The 21,721-nt window shown below is 44.7% G+C and overlaps 1 protein-coding gene across 5 annotated transcripts in view; it reads right to left on the reverse strand.

Moving 5' to 3' along the window:
• Positions 1-21,721, reverse strand: part of EPS15L1 (epidermal growth factor receptor pathway substrate 15 like 1) — a 302,041-nt gene that overhangs the window by 90,768 nt on the left and 189,552 nt on the right. For all 5 annotated transcript variants that reach the window (XM_077475481.1, XM_077475483.1, XM_077475480.1 and 2 more), the window contains one exon: positions 4,331-4,463. In XM_077475481.1, the coding sequence (XP_077331607.1) occupies positions 4,331-4,463 (133 nt within the window). The remainder of the gene's footprint in view (positions 1-4,330; positions 4,464-21,721) is intronic.

Below are 21,721 nucleotides of genomic sequence, written 5' to 3' on the forward strand. Positions count from 1 at the left end.
CTGGGCTTGCTGACCCACGATCCCAGAGCATCAAACAGAGTGCAATGCAGAGGGACTACTTGTAAAGTAGGAGCTGTAATAGGGAGCGAGAGCCACCTAAGCCAATGCCTGCTCTATAGTGCTGGCTCCTGTCTCGTGTGGATCTATGCCAACTGCACTCCTTATCCCGGCTAGTGGTCTCCAGAGTGGTACCAGCAGCAGAAATGAAGAGATCTTCAGGTGAGCGTGAAGCAATAAACTGGGCATAATAGTATAGGTCTGCTTTCATACTGATGTGCTGCAGTTTATCCACACTGCATGTGCAGTGCAATGTACCTGCAGCTTAGCTGCGCTTAGCCATGGGCTTCTATTATATCCTGCAGGTTTGCTGCACTTTCTGAATGCAGGAGTTTTGGTACACTTTCAGAAAGTGCATCATACCTGCAGGATTTAATAGTCTATGGCAAAGCACAGCTAACCCAGGAAAGTCACAGATGCACTGCTCTGTACGTGCAGTGCCGGTAAACTGCAGCACAAGTGTGAAAGCAGCCTTATAGGGGGCTCAGAACAGTAAGGACTCATTTACATTGGCAGTTTGGGGGGTGATAAAACCCCATCATTAAGATGTGTTTTCACTACCCCCACCACCCCTTTAGCTGCAGTGGCCAGGGATGTACACCAGGGACCTGCAGTGAGGCCAGTGGCTGGTGAGGCCCTAGCTAGTATCAGAACCAGATACACACAGGTTACATACACCACAAACATTCGAGTGAGAGCAATAATTCTAGCACTAGACTTCCTCGGTAACTCTAAACATGTAACCTGTAAAAAAAAATGTAAAGCGTCGCCTATGGAGATTTTTAAGTACCAAAGTTTGGTGCCATTACACAAGTGTGCGCAATTTTAAAGCATGACATGTTAGGCATCTATTTACTTGGCATAACATCTTTCACATTATACAAAAAAAAAAAAAAAAAACGGGCTAACATTAGTGTTTTTTTTTATATACTCATGAAACCGTTTTTTCCCACCAAAAAAGTGTTTGAAAAATTGCTGCGCAAATACCGTGTTGCAACAACCACCATTTTATTCTCTAGTGTGTCTGCTAAAAATATATATTTTGGGGGTTCTGAGTAATTTTCTAGCAAAAAAAAATTAAGAATTTTTTTAGGAGAGAAATGTCAGAATTGGCCTGGGTGGTAAGTGGCTAATTACCATAATTAAGTAATATACAAAAAATTATTATATATTGTTTTTAAGGTAATTTACAATATTTTCAAAAACTGCACTCAAGCAGATGGCTTAACAGACAAATTACTGTTATATATTATATATATATATATATATATATATATATATATATATATATATATATTAGTTATAACTTCAAACCAGTAATTTTACAGTAAAAAGATAAATAAATTATCTTATAACATATAGATACAGTTCCCCACACACGGCTCATGTGTAAGGTAAAGTCTACAGGTTTGGAAATATCAGTTTGTAAATGGATAGAAAATTGGCTAGAAGACAGAATTCAGAGAGTAGTGGTTAATGACTCTTACTCTGAATGGTCTAAGGTTATCAGTGGTGTACCCCAAGGTTCAGTGCTGGGACCCTTACTTTTTAACATCTTTATAAATGATATTCGGTCTGGGATCAAAAGTAATATTTCTGTCTTTGCAGATGACACCAAGATATGCAGTGGAATAACGTCTTTACAGGATGTCTCCAATTTACAAGCCGACCTCAATACACTGTCTAATTGGGCGACTATGTGGCAGATGAGGTTTAATGTTGATAAATGTAAAGTTATGCACTTGGGGCCTAAGAATATGCATGCATCATACATGCTAGGGGGAGTACAACTGGGGGAATCCATAGTGGAGAAGGATCTGGGGGTTTTGGTAGACCATAAGCTCAATAACAACATGCAATGCCAAGCTGCTGTTTGCAAAGCGAACAAAGTCCTTTCTTGTATTAAGAGAGGTATGGACTCCAGAGAAAGAGATATCATTTTGCCCCTGTTCAAATCATTAGTAAGACCTCACCTGGAATATGCCGTTCAGTTTTGGGCACCAGTTCTCAAAAAGGATATCGGGGAACTGGAGAAAGTGCAGAGAAGGGCAACCAAACTGATAAGAGGCATGGAGGAACTCAGCTATGAGGAGAGATTAGAGGAACTAAATTTATTCACTCTTGAGAAGAGGAGATTAAGGGGGGATATGATCAACATGTTCAAATACATTAGGGGTCCATATAGTGAACTTGGTGTTGAGTTCTCTGTACGGTCAACCCAGAGGACACGGGGGCACTCTTTACGTCTAGAGGAAGAGAGATTTCATCTTCAAGTACGGAAAGGTTTCTTCACAGTTAGAGCTGTGAAAATGTGGAATAGACTCCCGCCAGAGGTGGTTCTGGCCAGTTCAGTAGACTGCTTTAAGAAAGGCTTGGATACTTTCCTGATGGTACATAATATAACTAGGTACTAACATAGGTAAAGTTGATCCAGGGAAAATCCGATCGCCTGTTGGGGGATCAGGAAGGAATTTTTTTCCCCTGCTGTAGCAAATTGGCGCATGCTCTGCTGGTTTTTTTTTTTCGCCTTCCTCTGGATCAATTGTGGGCATAAAATTGGGTATCTGGATTGTACGATTATTTTTTATTTTATTTATTTGTTTTTAAGGTTGAACTGGATGGACTTGTGTCTTTTTTCAACCTGACTAACTATGTAACTATGTAACTATGTAACTATGTAATATATTATTTAGCTTGAGTAAAACAGTACCCTTTCAGCAGGCAGCAGATTCTCATCCTCCCTCTTAACTGTGTGAGAAAAACATGGGATTATGGGTAAATCTTAAACCCATAAACCCATATTATTTCCTTGTAGTTAACAGGGCTGGGTTGGAATGGATCATTTGTCTTTTAGACACATGCCCCCTTGAATGACACTGCAGTAAGAGGACAGCCTCCACTGCGGCATTTTTGTTGGACAGTTTGTTCTAATGGGCCTTTTACTTTATTGGTCCAAGGCTCCAAGCTGTCCATTGAGCTCAGTGCCTCTGACAAGAAGTCAGAGGCACTGTGAGCTCATCCTCTCAGTCTGCTGCAGAGTGTGCCAGCTTGTGATTAAACTGGCTGCTCTATAGCTTCTGACAGGCTGTGCATGGAGCCCCGTATCTCTGGAACCATAGACGGCAGGAGCACCACTGGTGGGGTAGGACTTAAGCTACCCCCCTTCCCCCCAATTTTCACAGAGCTACGACCCTCAAAGCTAGATAGTTTTTTTTTAAATATGTTTTATTATGTTCATGCTCAGCCATATCTGCCTCCCCTGACTGCACATACCTGGTGTACACGTCACAGCCGCAGCAGGAGTTATATGCCCTGTTGTTGATGGGTGTAGCACAAGCGAAGCATGACCCTTTCAAGTGAATGAGGCTGTTATAAAACCGTGTGCAGTACAGCAAACAAGGGGTTAAAGCAGGCAGCACTGTGTTGCTTTCTTACCATCTGCTTTAACCCCTTGGACCCGCAGAAGCATGCAGTTGCAGAGCGCTTGCAGAATGGCCCCTTTCCCTTAAATGGGCAGCGATTGGCAGGTGGTAGCACCCACCAAATGCCACAAGGGGTTTAATTCCTGCTGTAGCATGTGCACACCTTTGGCTTTTGCCTCAAGAGCTAAAGGGAGTAGAAGTTGGGGGTGGTAAACTACGATTCAACTGCAGTGTTTTACCACCTCTTAACTTTACGTGTGAATGAGCCCTAAGGGTGTCGCTGTGGAATACAACTAAGGGCTTATTCACAAGTGCAGCAGGCACTGCTGCTCCTCTGAAATGCGATTTGAATGTGTCTGACAAGTGGTGAGGAGGTGATATTTTGCCTCCTCACCACCTGATTTAAACCCACAATTGCCATGCAATGCATGTGAATGCGACACAGTAGTACAGCAATTAGACTTTTAAATCAGGTGTGAAGAGGCGACACTGTTCCCAGTTTTCTTTGCCTTCTCCCATGTTGTTCAGGTAGATCTACACCTCTTAAAGTTTGCCTACCCCTGTATTACACTGACTAAACATTTTCTGTTCTACCATCTACTCTCTCCTCCACCAGGTAAAAGCATGAAAACATGACCGATTCAGGAGTACATGTTTATGGTTATGTTTCAAAAGAAAGCTTTCAGGGACCTGTCGTTTGGGCATCTGAAGTCTATACCTTAATTTGCAGTTCCTAATGTATTTTCTCTTTGTTTTGTTTGTAACAACCAAGCTTAACATTCAACACACACAATGATTCTAAAAACAACGCTAGACACAACTGTGATGAATAAAACTAAAGTGCATCTTACCACTTGGAGGCTTTGGCCGTGGTGGGACACTTCTTTTAGGGGGCAGTGCTGGCATGTCATGTTTGCTTTTAAAGGGGTCTTCTGAGAAACCAGAGCCTGGAAAAGTAGCTGCAAAGGGATCGGGAGTTTGGTGCTAAAAGACAAGGAAAAGAAGAAACCAAATGCAATGACTGCTATTTTAACATAACTTTTAACAGAGTTTTTTTTTTTTTAAAGTGATATTAAAGCCTTGTTTTTTTTTTTGTTTTGTTTTTTAATAACAAACATGTCATACTTACCTGCTCTGTGCAGTGGTTTTGCACAGAGCAGCCCAGATCCTCTTCTTCTCGGGTCCTACTCCGGTGCTCCTGGCACCTCCCTCCTGCAGGCAGCTTGCTGTGGGGGAACCCAAGCAGACATGTTTCTGACCCATGTGTGCCCCCCGCCCCCCGTCTCCTGATTGGCTCACTGGCTGTGATTGACAGCAGCGAGAGCCAATGGCTTCCGCTGCTGCAAAAAGCAAATCAGGAGTGCGAGTCCTGAAGACGCAAAAATACATAGAATGCATGAAGGTAAAAAAAACCTTTACAACCACTTTAAAGGTTGAAATATTTTTTAATACAAATCATGTTATACTTACCTGCTCTGTGCAATGGTTTTCCACAGAGCAGCCTTGATCCTTCTCTTTTCGGGGTCCCCCACTGGAGCTGGCCCTGCACCCCTTTTTCTGCTCACAGGTTTTGACTGACAGCAGCAGACGTCAATAGCTACTGCTGCTCTCAGCCAAGCCTATGAGAGCTGGGAGATAGGGGTCAGGTATTTAGTGGGGAGCTGCACTTAGAATGCAAAAAAAAGTAAAAAACCTTTTAGCTTTACAAACTCTTTAAGTAATAACAAATATGCATTTTTATTGTAGCACACGTTCACAGCTTACCTACTGAAAAAACAATGTCACAGCTTTGTCATTCAGGATGACCCCTATCCATAAACCAATGCGTGGTATCCTATACAAGCTTTTAATTCAACCTAATCAATTTAAATTAGAGTGAACAAAACAAAAATGTTTCTCAATTTTTGGTATACAACAGTGGTCTCCAATCTGTGGCCCTTTGCTTGCTTTTATCCAGCTCTTGGGGCATTATCCCCCCCCCCCCTCCCCCCCACACACACTTTTAGCAACAGTGGAGAAAATTTCCTGCCACAGACAACAAAGTGGCACTAGTCCAAACACTGAAACAAACTATGGCACACTATTCATCTCATTGATACTAATGATGGGGCACCATTTCTCCCATTGATAACAAAAATGGCATACTATTATCCCACTGACACCAACGATGGGGCACTATTCCTCCCACTACAAATGGATGAACCCTATGCAGACTGCTATACACCTTTTCCAGCAAACTTTGCAAATGTAAAATGGGGATTTTTAGTTCACGTATATTGCAATACATGTTTAAGCTGACCAACTGCCCCAAAATAATCCCTCTTATGGCCAGTCCTACTCTGCTTTGCCACTGCAAATCTTGGTTTTACATTTGCATCGTTTACCGGAAAGGGTGTATAGCAGTGTGCAGAGGATCCATCCAGAATTTGTAGTGTCAATATGTGGTCACACCCATTTAGCACCCCCCCACTTTGTCTCTCTATGCCCCAGGTTGGCATGGTGTCCACCGTAGCATTTACAGTGACAAAGCAGTGTAGGACTGACCATAACAGGGATTACTTTGGTACAGTTGGTCAGCTTAAGACCCCTTTCACACCAGGGCGTTTTGCAGGCGCTATAGCTTTAGAAATAGCGATTGCAATCCGCCCTAAAAAAGCTGCACCATTGTTTGTAGTGTGCGGTGCGCTGGCAGGACATCAGGGAAGAGTCCTGCCAGCAGCTTATTTGGAGTGGTGAAGAAGCGGTGTGTTTACCACTCCTCCACCACTGCTCCGCATTGAAATCAATGGGGCAGCGCTGTAATACCGCCGGCAAAATGCCGCCATTGCGGTTTTAACCCTTTCTCGGCTGCTAGCAGGGGGGTAAAAGCGCCCCGCTAGCGGCCGAAATGCGCCGCAAATCTGGCGGTAAAACGCCGCTAAAAATATCGACGTTTTACCACCCACGCTATGGGTGGTGTGGTGTGAAAGGGGTCTAAATGTGTATTGCAATATGTGTGGACTACAAATCCCCGTTTTACATTTGCACAGTTTGCTGGAAAGTGTGTGTAGCAGTGTGCAGAGGGTCGACTCAGAATTTGCAGTGTTAACATGCGGTCACAACCCTTTAAGCGCCTGATAGTTTAAATACATGTACAAGCGATTAGGATTTGAGCACAGGTATATCTTTTCTCTATTCCTCCCACTGACTCAAATGATGGGGCACTATTCCTCCTACTGACACCAATAATGGGACACTTTTCCTCCCCTTGATACCAATGATAGAGTACGATTACTCCCTCTAATACCAATCATATGGCACTGTTTAACCCCACTGACACCAGGACATTTTCTCCTCCCATTGGCCACAAAATGGCCTCCCTTAAAAAGGAAGTAAACCCTCTCAAAAAAAATAAAAAAATAAGGCATAATGAGCTAGTATGCATACTAGCTCATTATGAATTACTTACCTGAGATCAAAGCTCACAAAGCGACCCTCACCCACGTCCTCCGTCGCCATGATACCTGGAGTGACTCCCGGGTATCGCTGCTCTGGCACTGTGACTGGCCGGAGCAGCGATGACGTCACTCCGGCGCATGCGTGCAGGTTAACAGGTTAACCGCGTAGGTTAAGAAGATATTTCTTGCACCTACAGGTAAGCCTTAATCTAGGCTTACCTGTAGGTTAAAGTGGTCTGTAAGAGTTTACAACCACTTTAAGCTTGAAGGACAGTAAACTGGCCCTTTGTTTAGGACGTTTGTAGAACCCTGGTTTAGAAGATGATGTAAAGATTAAAACGTGCTTACACATTTTCTTGTCAAGAAACTATAAATCTGCAAACAAAATGTTTTGAGGACAACAATGTAAGATATAAAACAGACTATTAGCTCCACTATTTTTGCTATAAACAAATTAAAAAAAATGCTTTTGTTTCTAAATGGTATTTGTGAATACCTTTTAAGTGGGATTTTTATGGCAATTTGAAAATTAAAAAATATATATTCAAAAAAAGTTTAATGGTACAAAATTTTGTACCAATAAACTTTTTTGAATATTTTTTTCATTTTCAAAATGCCTTAAAAATCCCACTTAAGAGGTATTCACAATTTTCATATATACAGGGATGATGGCAATTTACATGCCAAGCTGCATGAGACTTTTTTTGTTTCTAAATGGTATCCGGCAGCCGTTAATATTTGTTCAAAGATCAAAGAGGTTTTTGAAAACAAAGTGGTTTCCTCTATAATGTTTTTAATCACCTAGTGTTGGAAAGCACAGAATTGAAGATAGGAATGAGTGGGTGGCCACACCAAGTTGTCTTCCTTTATCAATTGTATGTTTCAAACTGTTATCCTGCAAGTACATAATAGGCACTGCCAACCTCATTAGTACCAGATAAAACGGCTGACTAGAGCATCTGCAGTACTTTTTAGAAAATGCATTGTTGCAAGTCTTTGCATAGAATCACAATTTTTTTGTACTTCTGATAAAATATTTAATAGAAATATTATAAGAATTGGCTGTAGGAACTGTGATCCAGATCTGGAGATAGAAATAACCAGTGAGCAAACCCAGGTCAGCAGAAGTTAAGCTGGCCATAAATAAGAGTTTTTTTTGCAGGTAAAAAAATGTGCATTATTATTTATTTTTGTTTGTTTATTAGGAGCCTGCAAAGCATTGCGCCAGCAATCAACAGATCTTGGGTGCAATGCAGGGCTCTTACAGACTGTCGGTGTAAGCTGTCCGCTCTTACCTAGTACGGGTAGGCAATTACCCATTGACAGCAAGGAACAATGAACTACCTAAAGCACTCAACAGCGCACTGGAAGTTCATTGAGAGCTACAAGCTGACCTCTGCAAAGGCTGACGGTACTTGTTGTTTCCACAATCACAGAATTCTGTGAATGAATGATGCAGCCAGGTGGACAGAGACCCACATGAGTTTGTTTAAAAATTGTGCCTGCGAATGTGGGGAGAAGATCCCCGACTCACTGTTACAAGGGCTGCGGCAACAGTAACATGTTACACCCTGAATATGGGTAGAAGATGTAGCATTTTACAAAAGATTAACTTATTTATAGTTAGTCAGGTTGAAAAAAAGACAAGTCCATCAAGCTCAACCAAGATTGAAGGATTATCCTTTAAAATAGTTTTTTTTTTATTGTCCATCCATACTTAACTAGGTGGATGCAGTGCAGCCTCTTCACTGAGAACCGAGCCACGAACACTGCCAATGGCTCGATTGTCTGACAGTCAGCAGCTCTCCTCCTACACACTCCCTGGAGTGCTGAGCTGTAGAGAGGCAGGGAGCAGCTGGCTAAGCAGCTCACGGAGACTGCCATCAGTCTAGGAACCTGGCGGATCCAGACTTCAGAAGTTGGCATGACGTAGAGCCTGGACTGATCCTGGTGACGTCAGCTGAGAGTGGACTTCAGACCGATCTATACAGAAAATGGGTCACAGGAGTGCAAAATGGTTTGCACTCCTGTGATTCAGAGGAAAAGCCCAGCCAAATGAGCTCAAGCTGGACTTCTCCTTTAAGTAAGATTCAGTTAAACATCCATCAGATCATCAGACTTTCCATCATATACCACATTTCTGGGTGGTGTGCCTATAATATCAAAAAATATTTGTCTGAAAACTTGTTTGGAAAGAGGAAATGCACTGTCACAATGGTCTCTGCATTCAATTATAGTACCATTTGTTGCCTTAAGTGGTACAACTGAAATCAAGTTTGCAGCATGGTCAATAGGCACATTTAATAAAATGCTTAACCTGGTACAATTGGCAGCAAAACTAGGCAGGATCAGCTGCCACATGCGGAAGAGAAGTGGAACAAAGCTCAACTGGCACAGGTGGTAGTAAGTCAGGTGGTGAATTAGTTAACTCAAAAACTGGAGTATACACCACTCCCAAACCGTCCCAAAGATGCTGCTTGCAGGACTTTTCAGAACGTCCCCATAAGCACACCGCCCCATGTGAAAAGTCACATTAACATGAATGGGGAGGCGGTTTTCAGGCGTTGAGCCCCATACACATGATCAGAAATTCTGCCAGCAAAAGTCAGATGCAAGCTTTTTGGTCACAATTTCTGACCGTGTGTATGCTCCATCGGACTTTTGCTGGCAGAATTCTAGCCAGCAAAAGATTGAAAGCAGGTTCTCTATTTTTTGGTTGGAAATTGCAATCGTGTGTACACATTCCAACACACAAAATTCCTATGCATGCTCGGAAACAATTTGATGCATGCTCAGAAGCATTGAACTTCATTTTCTCGGCTCGTTGTAGTGTTGTACATCACCACGTTCTTGATGGTCAAAAGTTCAGAGAACTTGTGTGACCACGGTTCAAGCCAAACTTGAGGGAATTCCCTCGGAAAAAAGTTGGATGGTTTTTCCGCTCGTGTGTACAGGGCATAAGAGGCCATTTCTAGCCTGAAAACTGCCTCAGTGTGAAAGAAGCCTTAAAGTGATTGCAAAGGTTTACATTTTTTTCTTAAATAACAAACATCACACTTAACCTGCACTGTGCAACAGTTTAGCACCGTGCAGCTCCAATCCTGCTCTTCTTGGCTACCATGCCAGCTCCCTCCCCCTCCCCACCTGCTATGGGGGCATGCTTGCCCACTTCATGAGCCCTGCGCTGTGTGTGTCCATAAAACACACAGCACAGGACTCAGCCACACCCCCAACTTCCTATTCACACCTGTGGGAGTCTGAGCCAATGAGAAGGGCATCTGCCCTTGTGTACGCTAGATCGAGAACAGGCTCAGGTATGTATAAGGGGCAGCTGAGCTGCATGTAGAATGCTTTTAACTTAATTGGGGGGGGGGGGGGGGCATTTGAGATGCATGCAGAAGGTATTTTTTCCTTTTTACCTAAAATGCATTAGGGTAAAAAAAACTTTCTGCCTTTGAAATCACTGAAATTGACTTGATATCAGTCTTTTGCTGTCTATTATGCAGTCTGTACTGCAGAGGTCAACAGCAACAGCACAAGGAGCCAGTCAGATTTGTGGAAGTACAAAGAGTCATGCCAATAGGAGGAATTAGCAGAATAGCAGAGAGATGAGCTCGTCATACTGTGGCTTCCCCTTTCAATGTCCAATTACAGGGCAGTTGGGGGACCTGCAAGTGAAATGGTAGCAGGGAAAAGTTAAGCTTCCACCCTGCTAGACAGGGCCGTGCTGTGTTTATTAAGTGTATTTAGCAGTTTGCCTGGAGTTCAGCTTTAAAATGTGATGTAGGATTGTAAAAAAAAAAAAAAAGTCACTAGTACAATAACAGAGCAACTTATTTCTCTATGGACCCCTTCACCAAGGCTAAAAAAAAAAAAAAAAAAAAAAAGGACCCTTTCTTTTACAAGATTATTATCAGCTGGAAATTAAAAAAAATATATATTATTGTATCTTTCTCTTATCAACCGGCTGTGACTTCAGATATGACAGTGTACAAACATTGGCTGCCAATCATATAAATGTGTTTCTAATGACAGAAAAATCCAGAACGATCTGTGACGGGCCCGGCTGGCAGCTTCAAGTAGTACATGCTCTGTCATATTCCCCGGGCTGGGGGGCACTTAGTTCACCCAGATGGGCCTGGGAGGGACTGCAGATAGAGAGCCTTTTTTTTTTTTTGCCGCACAGGCGGATTTATCCAACAACCGGTGCCGCATTAAATTCCCGGCTCCCAGTCCTTGCTGCTGGTGGAGTGCTATTGGCTCCCACAGTGGCAGAAGAGTGGTGGCAGACTGACAGAGATCAGTGCAGCAGGCAGAGAAGTCAATGTCCATCCACCTCTTCATCTGTGACACACAGACCTAGCAGCCAGCACATGGAGGGATACTGCAGAGAAGTCCCAGAAAAAGGTACAAGTACATGCACACAAATTTCCCCCATGCCCTGGATGTTGCGTATGATGCAGGGAAATGTGATCATCATGACAGACACACAGTAGATGTACTTTAAGCCACAGCACCTGTAAGTGTTATTATAATGATGATAATCATTGAAAGACAGTGAAATGCATCCTTAAGCCTGGTACACACAGACACAGGTGTTCAACTCAATGGGCTGAAAGAAAAAAACTGGAGGAGCTTGCTGTACTAACTATGCAAGGTTGGTAGAGTTAGCTCCCCACTGAGCTGTTGTGTTTTGACAGGGGGACTTCACCCCACACCAGAACACAGTGATCAACACTGGCAGCCACTGCTTTTCCAACATGCCCATTCAACAGAAGCTAGACATTAGGCTGGCTTCTGTTGGTCAGGCTGCTGTACACACTGGCCAAATGGCTGAAACTTTCTACTGAACCGGCTGATATTCTGCCCATGTGTACCAACCTCTATGCCTCCATCATACAGGGTGAGCTCAATTTTGCTCAACATGGGTCTGTCCACTGATCTCCTTCTGAGCAGAACTGGGAGATGACAGGCCCGTGTTCGCTCTGCACAAACTGATTAGGCCCAACCTGCTCTATGGATGGTCAGGTGTAAATGGACTCCTCTGTCTGTTTACATTTGACTGCTCTCCGATCCTCCTAAATGGAAGGGATAGATATCCCTTGAAGACAAAGATGCTTTTTTTTTTATTTTATTTTTTTAGACAAGCATGGGGGCCCCATCAGGTAGGCTGTACAGGGATTTCCAATAGTGACCCTGAGTGCAGAACACAATACCAAAGCTTAATACTTCTTGTCTCCTTAATCTCAAAACCTTCCTGCAATAGCTGAAGAAATTGGTTTATTCAAATCTGTCATATTCTATAGATGACACCTAAAATATAAAACCAGAATGCCATACCAATCTCATAATTAACATCAAAGATATAATATGCAATTCCACCACTACTTTTAACCTTTTTGCAATAGTCAGATCTTGTGTGCACCCTAAAGAGAAATTCTCATGCAAAACTATAGAGTAATTAAAATGAAAACAAGCCTTGCTAAGCTTATCTCTACAATCAGCGGAGCAGTTTATCTGTGGTTATATGCTGGCAATGATGAGAAAGTTCACATAAAGCAGAATTACTGATCTTTGCAAGTGCATCTCTATTCGATACAACAAATTCTGGACATAAATAAAATGAGCCACCAAAATCCGCAGCTTATTGCAACTACCAGTAATACTCAAAAAAATAAAAATAGCAAGTGTATGAAAAAAAAAATGATCTAATGAACAAGCAAAAGCAGAAGACACAATAAGGTGTTAAATTCTCACACACAACTTAGTTTTGCTTCATAGTGCTATTGGAATTAGGCTTGGTTCACATCTCTCCGCTTCCACTGGAATGCATTGTTCCTAGTGTTTTGTTTGTTCTTACCCACTGCAAATGAGGCTAGCCATTTAGGATACATATTTTCTCTAGTAATGCTATTGATCACTTTCTTAGAAGACATAACATAGATGCGATGAAAAACTGGAGTTAGACTTACCAGTAACTCTGTTTCTAGGAGTTGTCCAGGAAAGCACTAGCACTAGAGGGATAGGCTCCACCTCCGGAGGCAGGAGACACAACATTCAGATCCATAAAGGGCGGCCCGTCCCTTGCCTCTTCCCCAGTCTTTAACCGATAACTTCCCCGGAACGGCTTCTGAAACAACAAACACTCATCCAAATTTATAACAGCATATAGGGAGGGATTCCCTGCTGTCCTGGACAACTCCTAGAAACAGAGTTAAAGGTAAGTCTAACTCTAGTTTTCTCTAGTCTGTCCAGGACAGCACTGGAGGGGATCAAAGAGAACTTACCACATTAGTGGGGTACTACCACTTGGAGGTCTTTTCTCCCAAACGCTTGGTCTTGTGCTGAGATAAGGTCCAATCTATAATGCTTCATTAAAGTCGAGTAGTCTGACCATGTTGCTGCTCGACAGATTTGTTATGGTGTCATTCAAGCTCACTCCGCACAAGAAGCCAATAGTGCCCGTGTGGAGTGAGCCATGGGGAAAAAGGACATTCCTTTTTTAAAATCTCATAAGCTTCAACAATAGCTCGTTTAATCCACCTTGAGATTGTGCCTGTCAAAACTGGGAACACCAATTTTTTTCTCAAATGCAAAATTAATAGAGGATGGATTGTGGCGCCTCTACACATCTGCCATACTCGTGGACGCTAGTCTCAGATGCTGGACTACACCTACAAAAACACCCCATATAGATGAGCCTGTTTTTAACTGGTTTCTTGTAAGTGCATTACTTAACTTGCTAATAAACTGTATTTAACATACTACACTCACATGGCGCTTCCCGTATTGCCCCTTTTCAATCTGTTTACAGAGCTGGCTTTTCTCTGAGGACAGCTGTCGCCTGTCACCTCACTCTAAGAACTGTTTTATGCACCGATAAGCTCTTATTGTTCACATACTGTATCTTTACATGTACGCAAGTTTTTGCCTTTACAGTTTTTTCTTTGTCATTATTGTTCAGGATATTGGTCTGGAGACACCTGAAATGGGTCCTTGCCCATGGTACTGCGGGGATTGTTTCAGGAGACCCAAACCTGACATAGCTTAACGGATGGAAACTGCCAGATTGTTCTGAAAAAAGGCTGCTGTCGCCTTCACCTTTTCTACTTCCTCCTCCGTGAGATAGGTCTTACAGTACTCAGTGACACAGAAGATCTGTGTTGGGGGTTAGGTTAGGTTAGGTTCGACTTCTCCCTGTTTATCAACCACCTCAGCTTTTTCAGAAAGGAAATGGCCACCACAGATCTCCTTGTAATTGGAGCGTGGAGGAAGCAAAAAATAAAAGGTTGTTTAAGTATGGGATGACCGATATTCCTTTCCGTCTAAAGGGGGCCAGTGCCTCCGCAAGGATTTTTGGAAAAATCCTGGGGGATGAGGACAGGCAAAATAACTGAGCCCTGAATTGAAAATGTCGGACCTGCTTTCCCCACTTGATTGCCACCCTCTAAAATTTTAGAGATTTTTCGTGGATTGGGACGTGTAAATAGGCGTCCTTCAGATTGAGGGAGGCCATGAAGCAATCCGGGGGAAGAATTGACTTCACCGTAAAGATTGTTCCCATCTGAAATTTCTTGTAAAATTAGCTTTCTCGCTGTGGCACTGGAATAATAACCCGCCGGTCTACCAAGTCACGAACCTGTGACAACAAGGCTGTCGCGTTCTGAGGATCCCTGGGATGCGTGGTTACGAACTTCCTTGCAGACGGAGTGCCCTTGAACTGGATTCGATAGCCTTCCCTCAGTATAAATGCATTTGGGGTAGTCTCTTCCCATTGTGGGAAGAACTGCCCCAATCTCCTCCACACTGTATCTTAGAAGTTGACCCTGTAGGGGCCTGTCCCTGTGACGAACCTGGTCTTTGGGGGCAAAAAAACAAACAAAAAAAAAAGTTTCCCAGGCTTTCTTACTTTTGATAGGAAAAGCCTTTTCTTGTCGGCAGTACAGTCTAGAACTTTTCCTAGCACTTGCCAAGAGATCTCTTTAAAATGGGATACCAGACAGCCTTACTTTTGTAGCCGGCAGGATTTTAAACATAAAGCCCTGCGAGAGGAATTTACTAGGGCAGCGGTCTTTGCCGATAGCTTGGCTGACTCTGCAGACCCATCTGCCATATAGCCTGAAGCCTCGTGCAGGAAGGGAATCAAGAATTTCCTTCCTGGAGATCTCACTTTCCAAATAGCCTTGTAACTTGTCCAACCAGACCTCCAAATTACGAGCCACTATTGTTGTAGCCATTGCTGGTTTTAAATTTGTCATGGCTACTTCCCATGACCTTTTCAGCAGTACTTTAGGACATTTTTACATGAGGTCCTCTTCACTGCTCGAATGCAGATAGCCTCCTTGTGGCTTAGGCCTGCTTCCCCTACGATCCAGCAGTGGAAGAGGGCCGTGAACAGTGTCTTACCGTTCAAAAAAGTAATATACGCCAACCGAGGGTGTCCAGAGAAATTTGGAAAAGTATGGGATAGATGGATGGGGAGCACAGATAGCTGCCCCAGCTGAACTGCAACTACTACACAGTAGCAGAGTTCGACCTCCCCCTCAGTCATTCTTGATGCCCTGGCCTCTTGGGGTATCTGTCCCTGAACACACCTGCATGGGTTGCCCGCATGTGCGGCAGTCAGGATGTTTCGCTCTTGTATGTCAGACTTAGGATGTTTATTGTATTATTGTATGTATATATTGGTGCTTGTTGCACTAGGGTTTATGCATATGTGTGCTGTTATTCTTATTTCTATGCTCAATAAACTTGATTTTTGTTAAAAAAAGGAGAAATCACAAGAAAAAACAATATAGCAGTCCAAAATAAGTGAGTGTTTGGACACGAATTTGGGTCCAAAGTGCAAAGTGCAAATAGGTGAAAGTAATTATGGGAACAGCAGGTGAAAGCTTCCTAGGATAAACCACATCTGGTGATATTGTGAAGAGTGATCTTTCGGTGTTAACACCCATGTAGTATACTGGGTAATTACCTTACTGCTGTAAGGTAAAAAGCATTTGGAAAATGAAAGGAGATGGATCCAGCGCGTTCCTCCTATATACCAGTAAGATGTATCATTTATGCAGCGGTGGTCACTCTATTCCTTTCAGGGAGGTGGGTCCCTAAGGCCCATATCGGCACTCGGTATGAGCAATTAGAGAGAAAGAGACTACTATGGTGTAATATTTTAAAAGCATCTACTTTCCTTAAGTCCAGAACTATGCATAACCGCTGCATAAATGATACGTTACTGGTATATAGGAGGAACGCGCTGGATCCATCTCCTTTCATTTTCCAAATGCTGTTTACCTTACAGCAGTAAAGTAATTACCCAGTATATTCCATGGGTGTTATTAACACAGAAGGATCACTCTTCACAATATCACCAGATGTGGTTTATCCTAGGAAGCTTTCATCTGCTGTTCCCATAGGAACTTTCACCTATTTGCACTTTGGACCCAGATTCGTGTCCAAACACTCACTTATTTTGGACTGCTATATTGTTACTTTGTTTTTTATTGTGATTTCTCCTTTTTTAAAGGCAATATTTTATTTTTTATTTATTATGGCTCCAGGCATTAATCACTATAGTCACCTTTGGTTTTGATATCGTCTATGTGCATTCACAGCTGCATGTAAATTTGTATTAGCACGTCAGCACTTTATACACTTTATATTGCTCATGAATTTTTATTCAGTATATGTTTTTTACATATTTCATATTTTGATTGCCACATAGGAGATACGGTGATAGATATATATTTATCTTTTCACATATAGTAATTTGCTGTCACAAGATTAAATTATTCTCGGTATATTAGGAGCGCAACACCATCATTATTTTCACAAATTTTATTTTCAGGACTGTTTGACTCATACGGTGTCTGCAGCACCCTATATTTATACCTTACCATCCCATAGTAGCGCAGGAGTACATATGTTTTTTTTTTCCCCGATTAATTTAAAAAATGATCGGCCAACTAATTGCAGCCCTACAAAAAACCTTAGTCAACCAGTGGGTGTATACCTTCACCAACCCCTATGTGCACCCCCCGCCGCTGATGGGATTCACATTACCCTTTAACCTGGATACCATCTCATAAATGGGGGGGGGGTATGGAATGGGTGCCAACATTGAGACCATTCCCCCCCCCCCTCAGTGTCCACCTACCTGAGCTGGGCTGGCACCACTACCACCTGGTTCAGCTAGATCCACGCTGTTCTCTGTTCCTTGCTGGAGCATCGTGCTGTTGAACAGGACCATCCTGTGGCTGGCGTTTTTTAAATAAACCACTGGAACCAGAAGTGGTGTGCCGGAAGCCCCGCCTACTTCCTGCGTTTCACAGGCCGGAACGTGAGGCCTACGCCCGCCCACCTGCCGGACTCACGCTGGGATACCATAGTATCCAGCCAGCAGCCACCACCTTGAGCCCCGTGCAGGGAATGCCACCCTCCCTGGGCTATCCTGGAGGATGCGGGTACCAGCTCCTCCACAGCCTGATTGGGGGACTCCACAGCCTGATTGCCTGCCATCCTTATCAGTTACTTGCAGACCTCCTTCCCCCTCTCCCTTAGGCAGCCCCTAGGCTTGGGGGAAGGAGAGTTCCCATCCAGCTTTCTCTTCCGGTGGTGGAAACACATAGACTGAGGAAGAAGGACAGAAGCCACCCTTCATGGATCTGAATGTTGTGTTTCCTGCCTCTGGAGGTGGAGCCTATCCCTCTAGTGCTAGTGCTGTCCTGAACAGATGACTAGAGAAAATCTTTTTATATGACCATATCTGTGTGCAGAGCATATTTCGTCACAAAGTCCAGTCCCAGGTGCAGGATGGAGAAGCCACCAGATTTTTTTACCAACCCACGGGAGGCTGCGGCCTGGCTGGAATCCTTACCTCCTCATCGCTAGCTCACCGGTGACCTGTTTTCTTTTTTTTCCCTTTTTTTTTGGCTTAAGCTGGGGGTCGCCTTTCGGTGGCCTCCGGGTATGGTTTTCTATTTGTTGGAACATGGCATACTGACTTCTCGCCTGATTTGCCCTTCTGGGGGGGGTATTGCATGAGATTTTGAATAGGATTGTCTAGTACTGTCTTCTCAGACTGCGCCCCTGTGCTATTACTGAACACTTGCTCCGGTTCTGCCCCTGGCTACGGATTTTCACCTGTATAAGCAGACGGTAGCGGGACTGAGGCCTTATCAGGGGAGGGTTGGTGGTATTTGGGTCGGTTGGGCATACCTAATGTGATATCTCTCTCCTGCTAGATTGTGTATTTCTACTACCATGCACAGGTATGACGGACCCCCCCAGGGGGAAGGAACTTTTTCCGTGCTGCTCTTTTTTCCATTTTTCTGTTCGTTTGTTTTATTTTTTGTATGACATGTAACTAAGTTGGTGCCCCTAGCTGCAGCTAGGAGATAGTCTGCCTCATTTTTTCCAGCATCTCTGGTGCTCTTGAGTGACCGCTGGGCGATACCTCTAGCTCTGTGTACACGTCCCTTACTATAGTTCACATGTTTTATTTCGGGGGTATGATACATCCCCAGGTTGGGGGGGGGGGGTGTGGGGTGGGGGGTGGAGTTTATTTTCGCCGTTGCGGATGGGGAGTTTTGACTGTTCTAGGTTTTTTTTGTTGTTGTTGCTGCTGGAGTTGCTTTATGTCCATGGGTATTCTGCTGGGTATCCTATCTAGTGTGGAATGGTGGTTTTATTTCCCCTCTCCTGGGGGGCCCTGGGTGGGGGTTCTGTGGGCATTCTCACTGTGTGGCCTTCCTGTGGGGGGTCGGATGGGGGTGGGGGACCTGTGGATCCGGGCATGTTCCTTGAGTGTATTCTCTGATGGCTAATATATTCATTATCTCCTGGAATGTCCGGGGTCTCAACTCGGCCATGAAGAGATCATTAGTATTTAAATCCCTGCAAAAATATAACCCACATATATGCATTATCCAAGAGACGCATTTAATTCCATCGCGTGTGCTTGGCATTCGGAGGGCGTGGGTGGGTGCACATTACCATGCTACATATTCTACCTATGCGAGGGGTGTTAGTGTCCTGGTCCACAGGTCTCTTCCGCTACAGGTTCTGTCGGTGCGGACGGATCCTGGCGGCAGATACGTGATTTTGCATGTTTCCATGTATGCTAGGGAATTGGTACTGGTGGGATTATATCTTCCGCCTCCGGCGGATGTGCAGGTACTATATGATGTTATGCAGGTGGTTATGGGCTTCCATGTGCAGGAGGTGCTGGTATTTGGGGATTTTAACATGGTGCCCGTGCAGGACTTGGACAGACTCCACCATACGTCTCAGGCTAGTGACGCTCTCCGGATCTGGGCTGATACGTTTGCCCTGGTTGATGTATGGCGCCATTATCATCCGCAGGAGCGTGAGTATACCTGTCACTCTGCCTCCCACCGAGCATTATCCCGCATAGACTTGGCGTTCGCATCGGCCGGGGCCTTGCGGTGGTCCAGGACGGTGCGGCATTTGCCGCGTGGAGTGTCAGATCATGCTCCGGTCTTACTTACGATCTCCTTGGCGAGACATCCGACCACGACGTTGTGGCGTCTGTCCAGGTTCTGGGCTACTGACGTAACTGTACAGGAAAAGACATCAGAGGCCATTTGCAACTACTGGACCCTGAATGAGGAGGCTGGGGGGTGTGTCAGTATTTGGGATGCATTTAAAGCGGTGATGCGGGGGCATTATATCTCTACTATAGCTGCCATGCGCAGGGAAGCTTCTGAGTCCCTTGTGAGGCTAGAGGAGGAGTGTGGGAGGCGGGAGGCGGAATATGTTCGAACACTAGACGCTGTCGCATACAGACGGTGGCAGGAGGTCCTTAGGGAATTGTCTCTTCTTAACGTTTCTCAGACCCAAATATCTAGGCTTCACTCCACACAGAGATTATTTGAATATGGGAACAAGAATGGGAGATTGTTGGCATGGTTAGCTAGGTCCCAGTCAGTCTCTACACATATTGCTAGCATTAGGGATGTCGATGGCCAGATACTTACCTCTCCATCCGCAGTTAATATTAGATTTTCCACATTTTTTCGGGAAGTGTATGCCTCTAGGTCTTGTCACTCTGCCGCCGAGTTGAGGGCTTATTTGGATGGTATTCCCTTTCCGGAACTATCTGCGGGGGATAGGGAGCTTTTAGATAGGGATATATCTTTGGAAGAGGTCCAGGTGGCGATTGGGGACCTGCAGAGTGGCAAGACTCCGGGCGCGGATGGGCTGCCTACCGAATTTTATTCGCAGCATGTTGACCTGATGGCACCTAAGCTCAAGACTCTGCTTGATGAGCTTGAGGAGGCGGATTGTCTCCCTGTGTCTATGGAAGAGGCTATCATTGTATTGATCCCAAAGCCAGGTAAGGACCCCCAGGACTGTGGGTCATATCGACCCATATCTCTGTTAAATGTGGACGCCAAGCTGCTGGCGAAGATCCTGGCCACTCGCTTAACTTCTGTGATTTCTACTTTGATACATGGGGATCAAACGGGCTTTATGCCTGGAAAGGGTACTGACATTAATATCAGGCGCTTATTCCTTAACCTCTCCGTTGTCCATGATAATGTGGGGTCCCGGGCGATTGCCTCTCTCGATGCCGAGAAGGCTTTCGACTCGGTGGAGTGGGATTATCTTTGGGAGGTACTCCTGAGTTTCGGGTTTGGTCCTCGGTTTGTGAGGTGGGTGAAGCTGCTTTACAGGGCCCCGAGGGCCAGAGTGCGTACTAACGGCTGGGTCTCGGAGCCTTTTTCTCTGCAGAGGGGCACCCGGCAGGGATGTCCCCTCTCGCCCAGCTTGTTTGCTCTGGCCCTGGAGCCCTTGGCAATCTTGATCAGGGAATCACCTGACATTAGGGGTCTGCGGAAGGGTGCCCTGGAAGAAAGAATATCCCTTTACGCCGACGATGCGTTGCTGTATTTGAACGATACTGGCCCTTCCCTATCGGCCGCGCTTACGCTTTTTAACCATTTTGGCTCCTTTTCGGGTATCCGTATAAACTGGTCCAAGTCGATCCTCTTCCCCCTGGACGCTCGAGATCCCCCGTCGTCGGGTGTTTCACAATTACAATGGGCTATGGAATTTAAATATCTAGGGGTGACGGTGAATCGAGATCCGGGGAAATTTTATACCTTAAACGTGCTTCCTCTGCTTCGCCTACTGAGAGAAAAATGTCGGTCGTGGTCGGGGCTCCCGTTAAATTTGGTGGGACGTATAAATATATTAAAAATGATCATTCTTCCCAAGTTCAATTATATTTTTCGGAACTGCCCGGTCTGGGTACCGGGTGCGTTCTTTCAAGAGGCTGACAAGTGTATTGGCTCCTTTATATGGAACGGATCCGCCCCCCGACTGGCCAAATCCGCGCTGCAGGCACCAGTGAGTTTGGGGGGTCTTGCCCTCCCCAATCTGCGTGTTTACTACTGGGCGTTGGTCACCGTTTCCTGGTGGTTTGCAGAGCGGAGGTCTAACGTGGCGGTGTGCTTGGAGGCTGCCCTCCTTGGCTCTATGCAGGATCTGAGAAATTTGGTCTATAAGGGGGTGAAGGTGCGTGACCCTGTCCCTGGGCCGACGAGGGCGACAATTAAGACCTGGACTGCGGCCGAGCGACGGTTTCGGAGGTCGGGGTGCTGGTCTCCGGCCCAGCCCCTATGGGGTAATCCTCGTCTGCCACACTTCGGAACGATTCCGGACCCGCAGGTGTGGACTCGTTTCGGTGTCAAGACTCTAGGTGATGTTATGCCCTTGGGCGAGGTGTTGTCGTTCCAACAACTGACTCGTTTACATGCCCTTCCTGGCTGGATGTACTTTCGA

This window comes from Lithobates pipiens, unplaced genomic scaffold (assembly GCF_037356315.1).
Source record: "Lithobates pipiens isolate NorthernLeopardFrog02 unplaced genomic scaffold, aLitPip1_a1.2 Scaffold_13, whole genome shotgun sequence".
Taxonomy (NCBI): domain Eukaryota; kingdom Metazoa; phylum Chordata; class Amphibia; order Anura; family Ranidae; genus Lithobates; species Lithobates pipiens.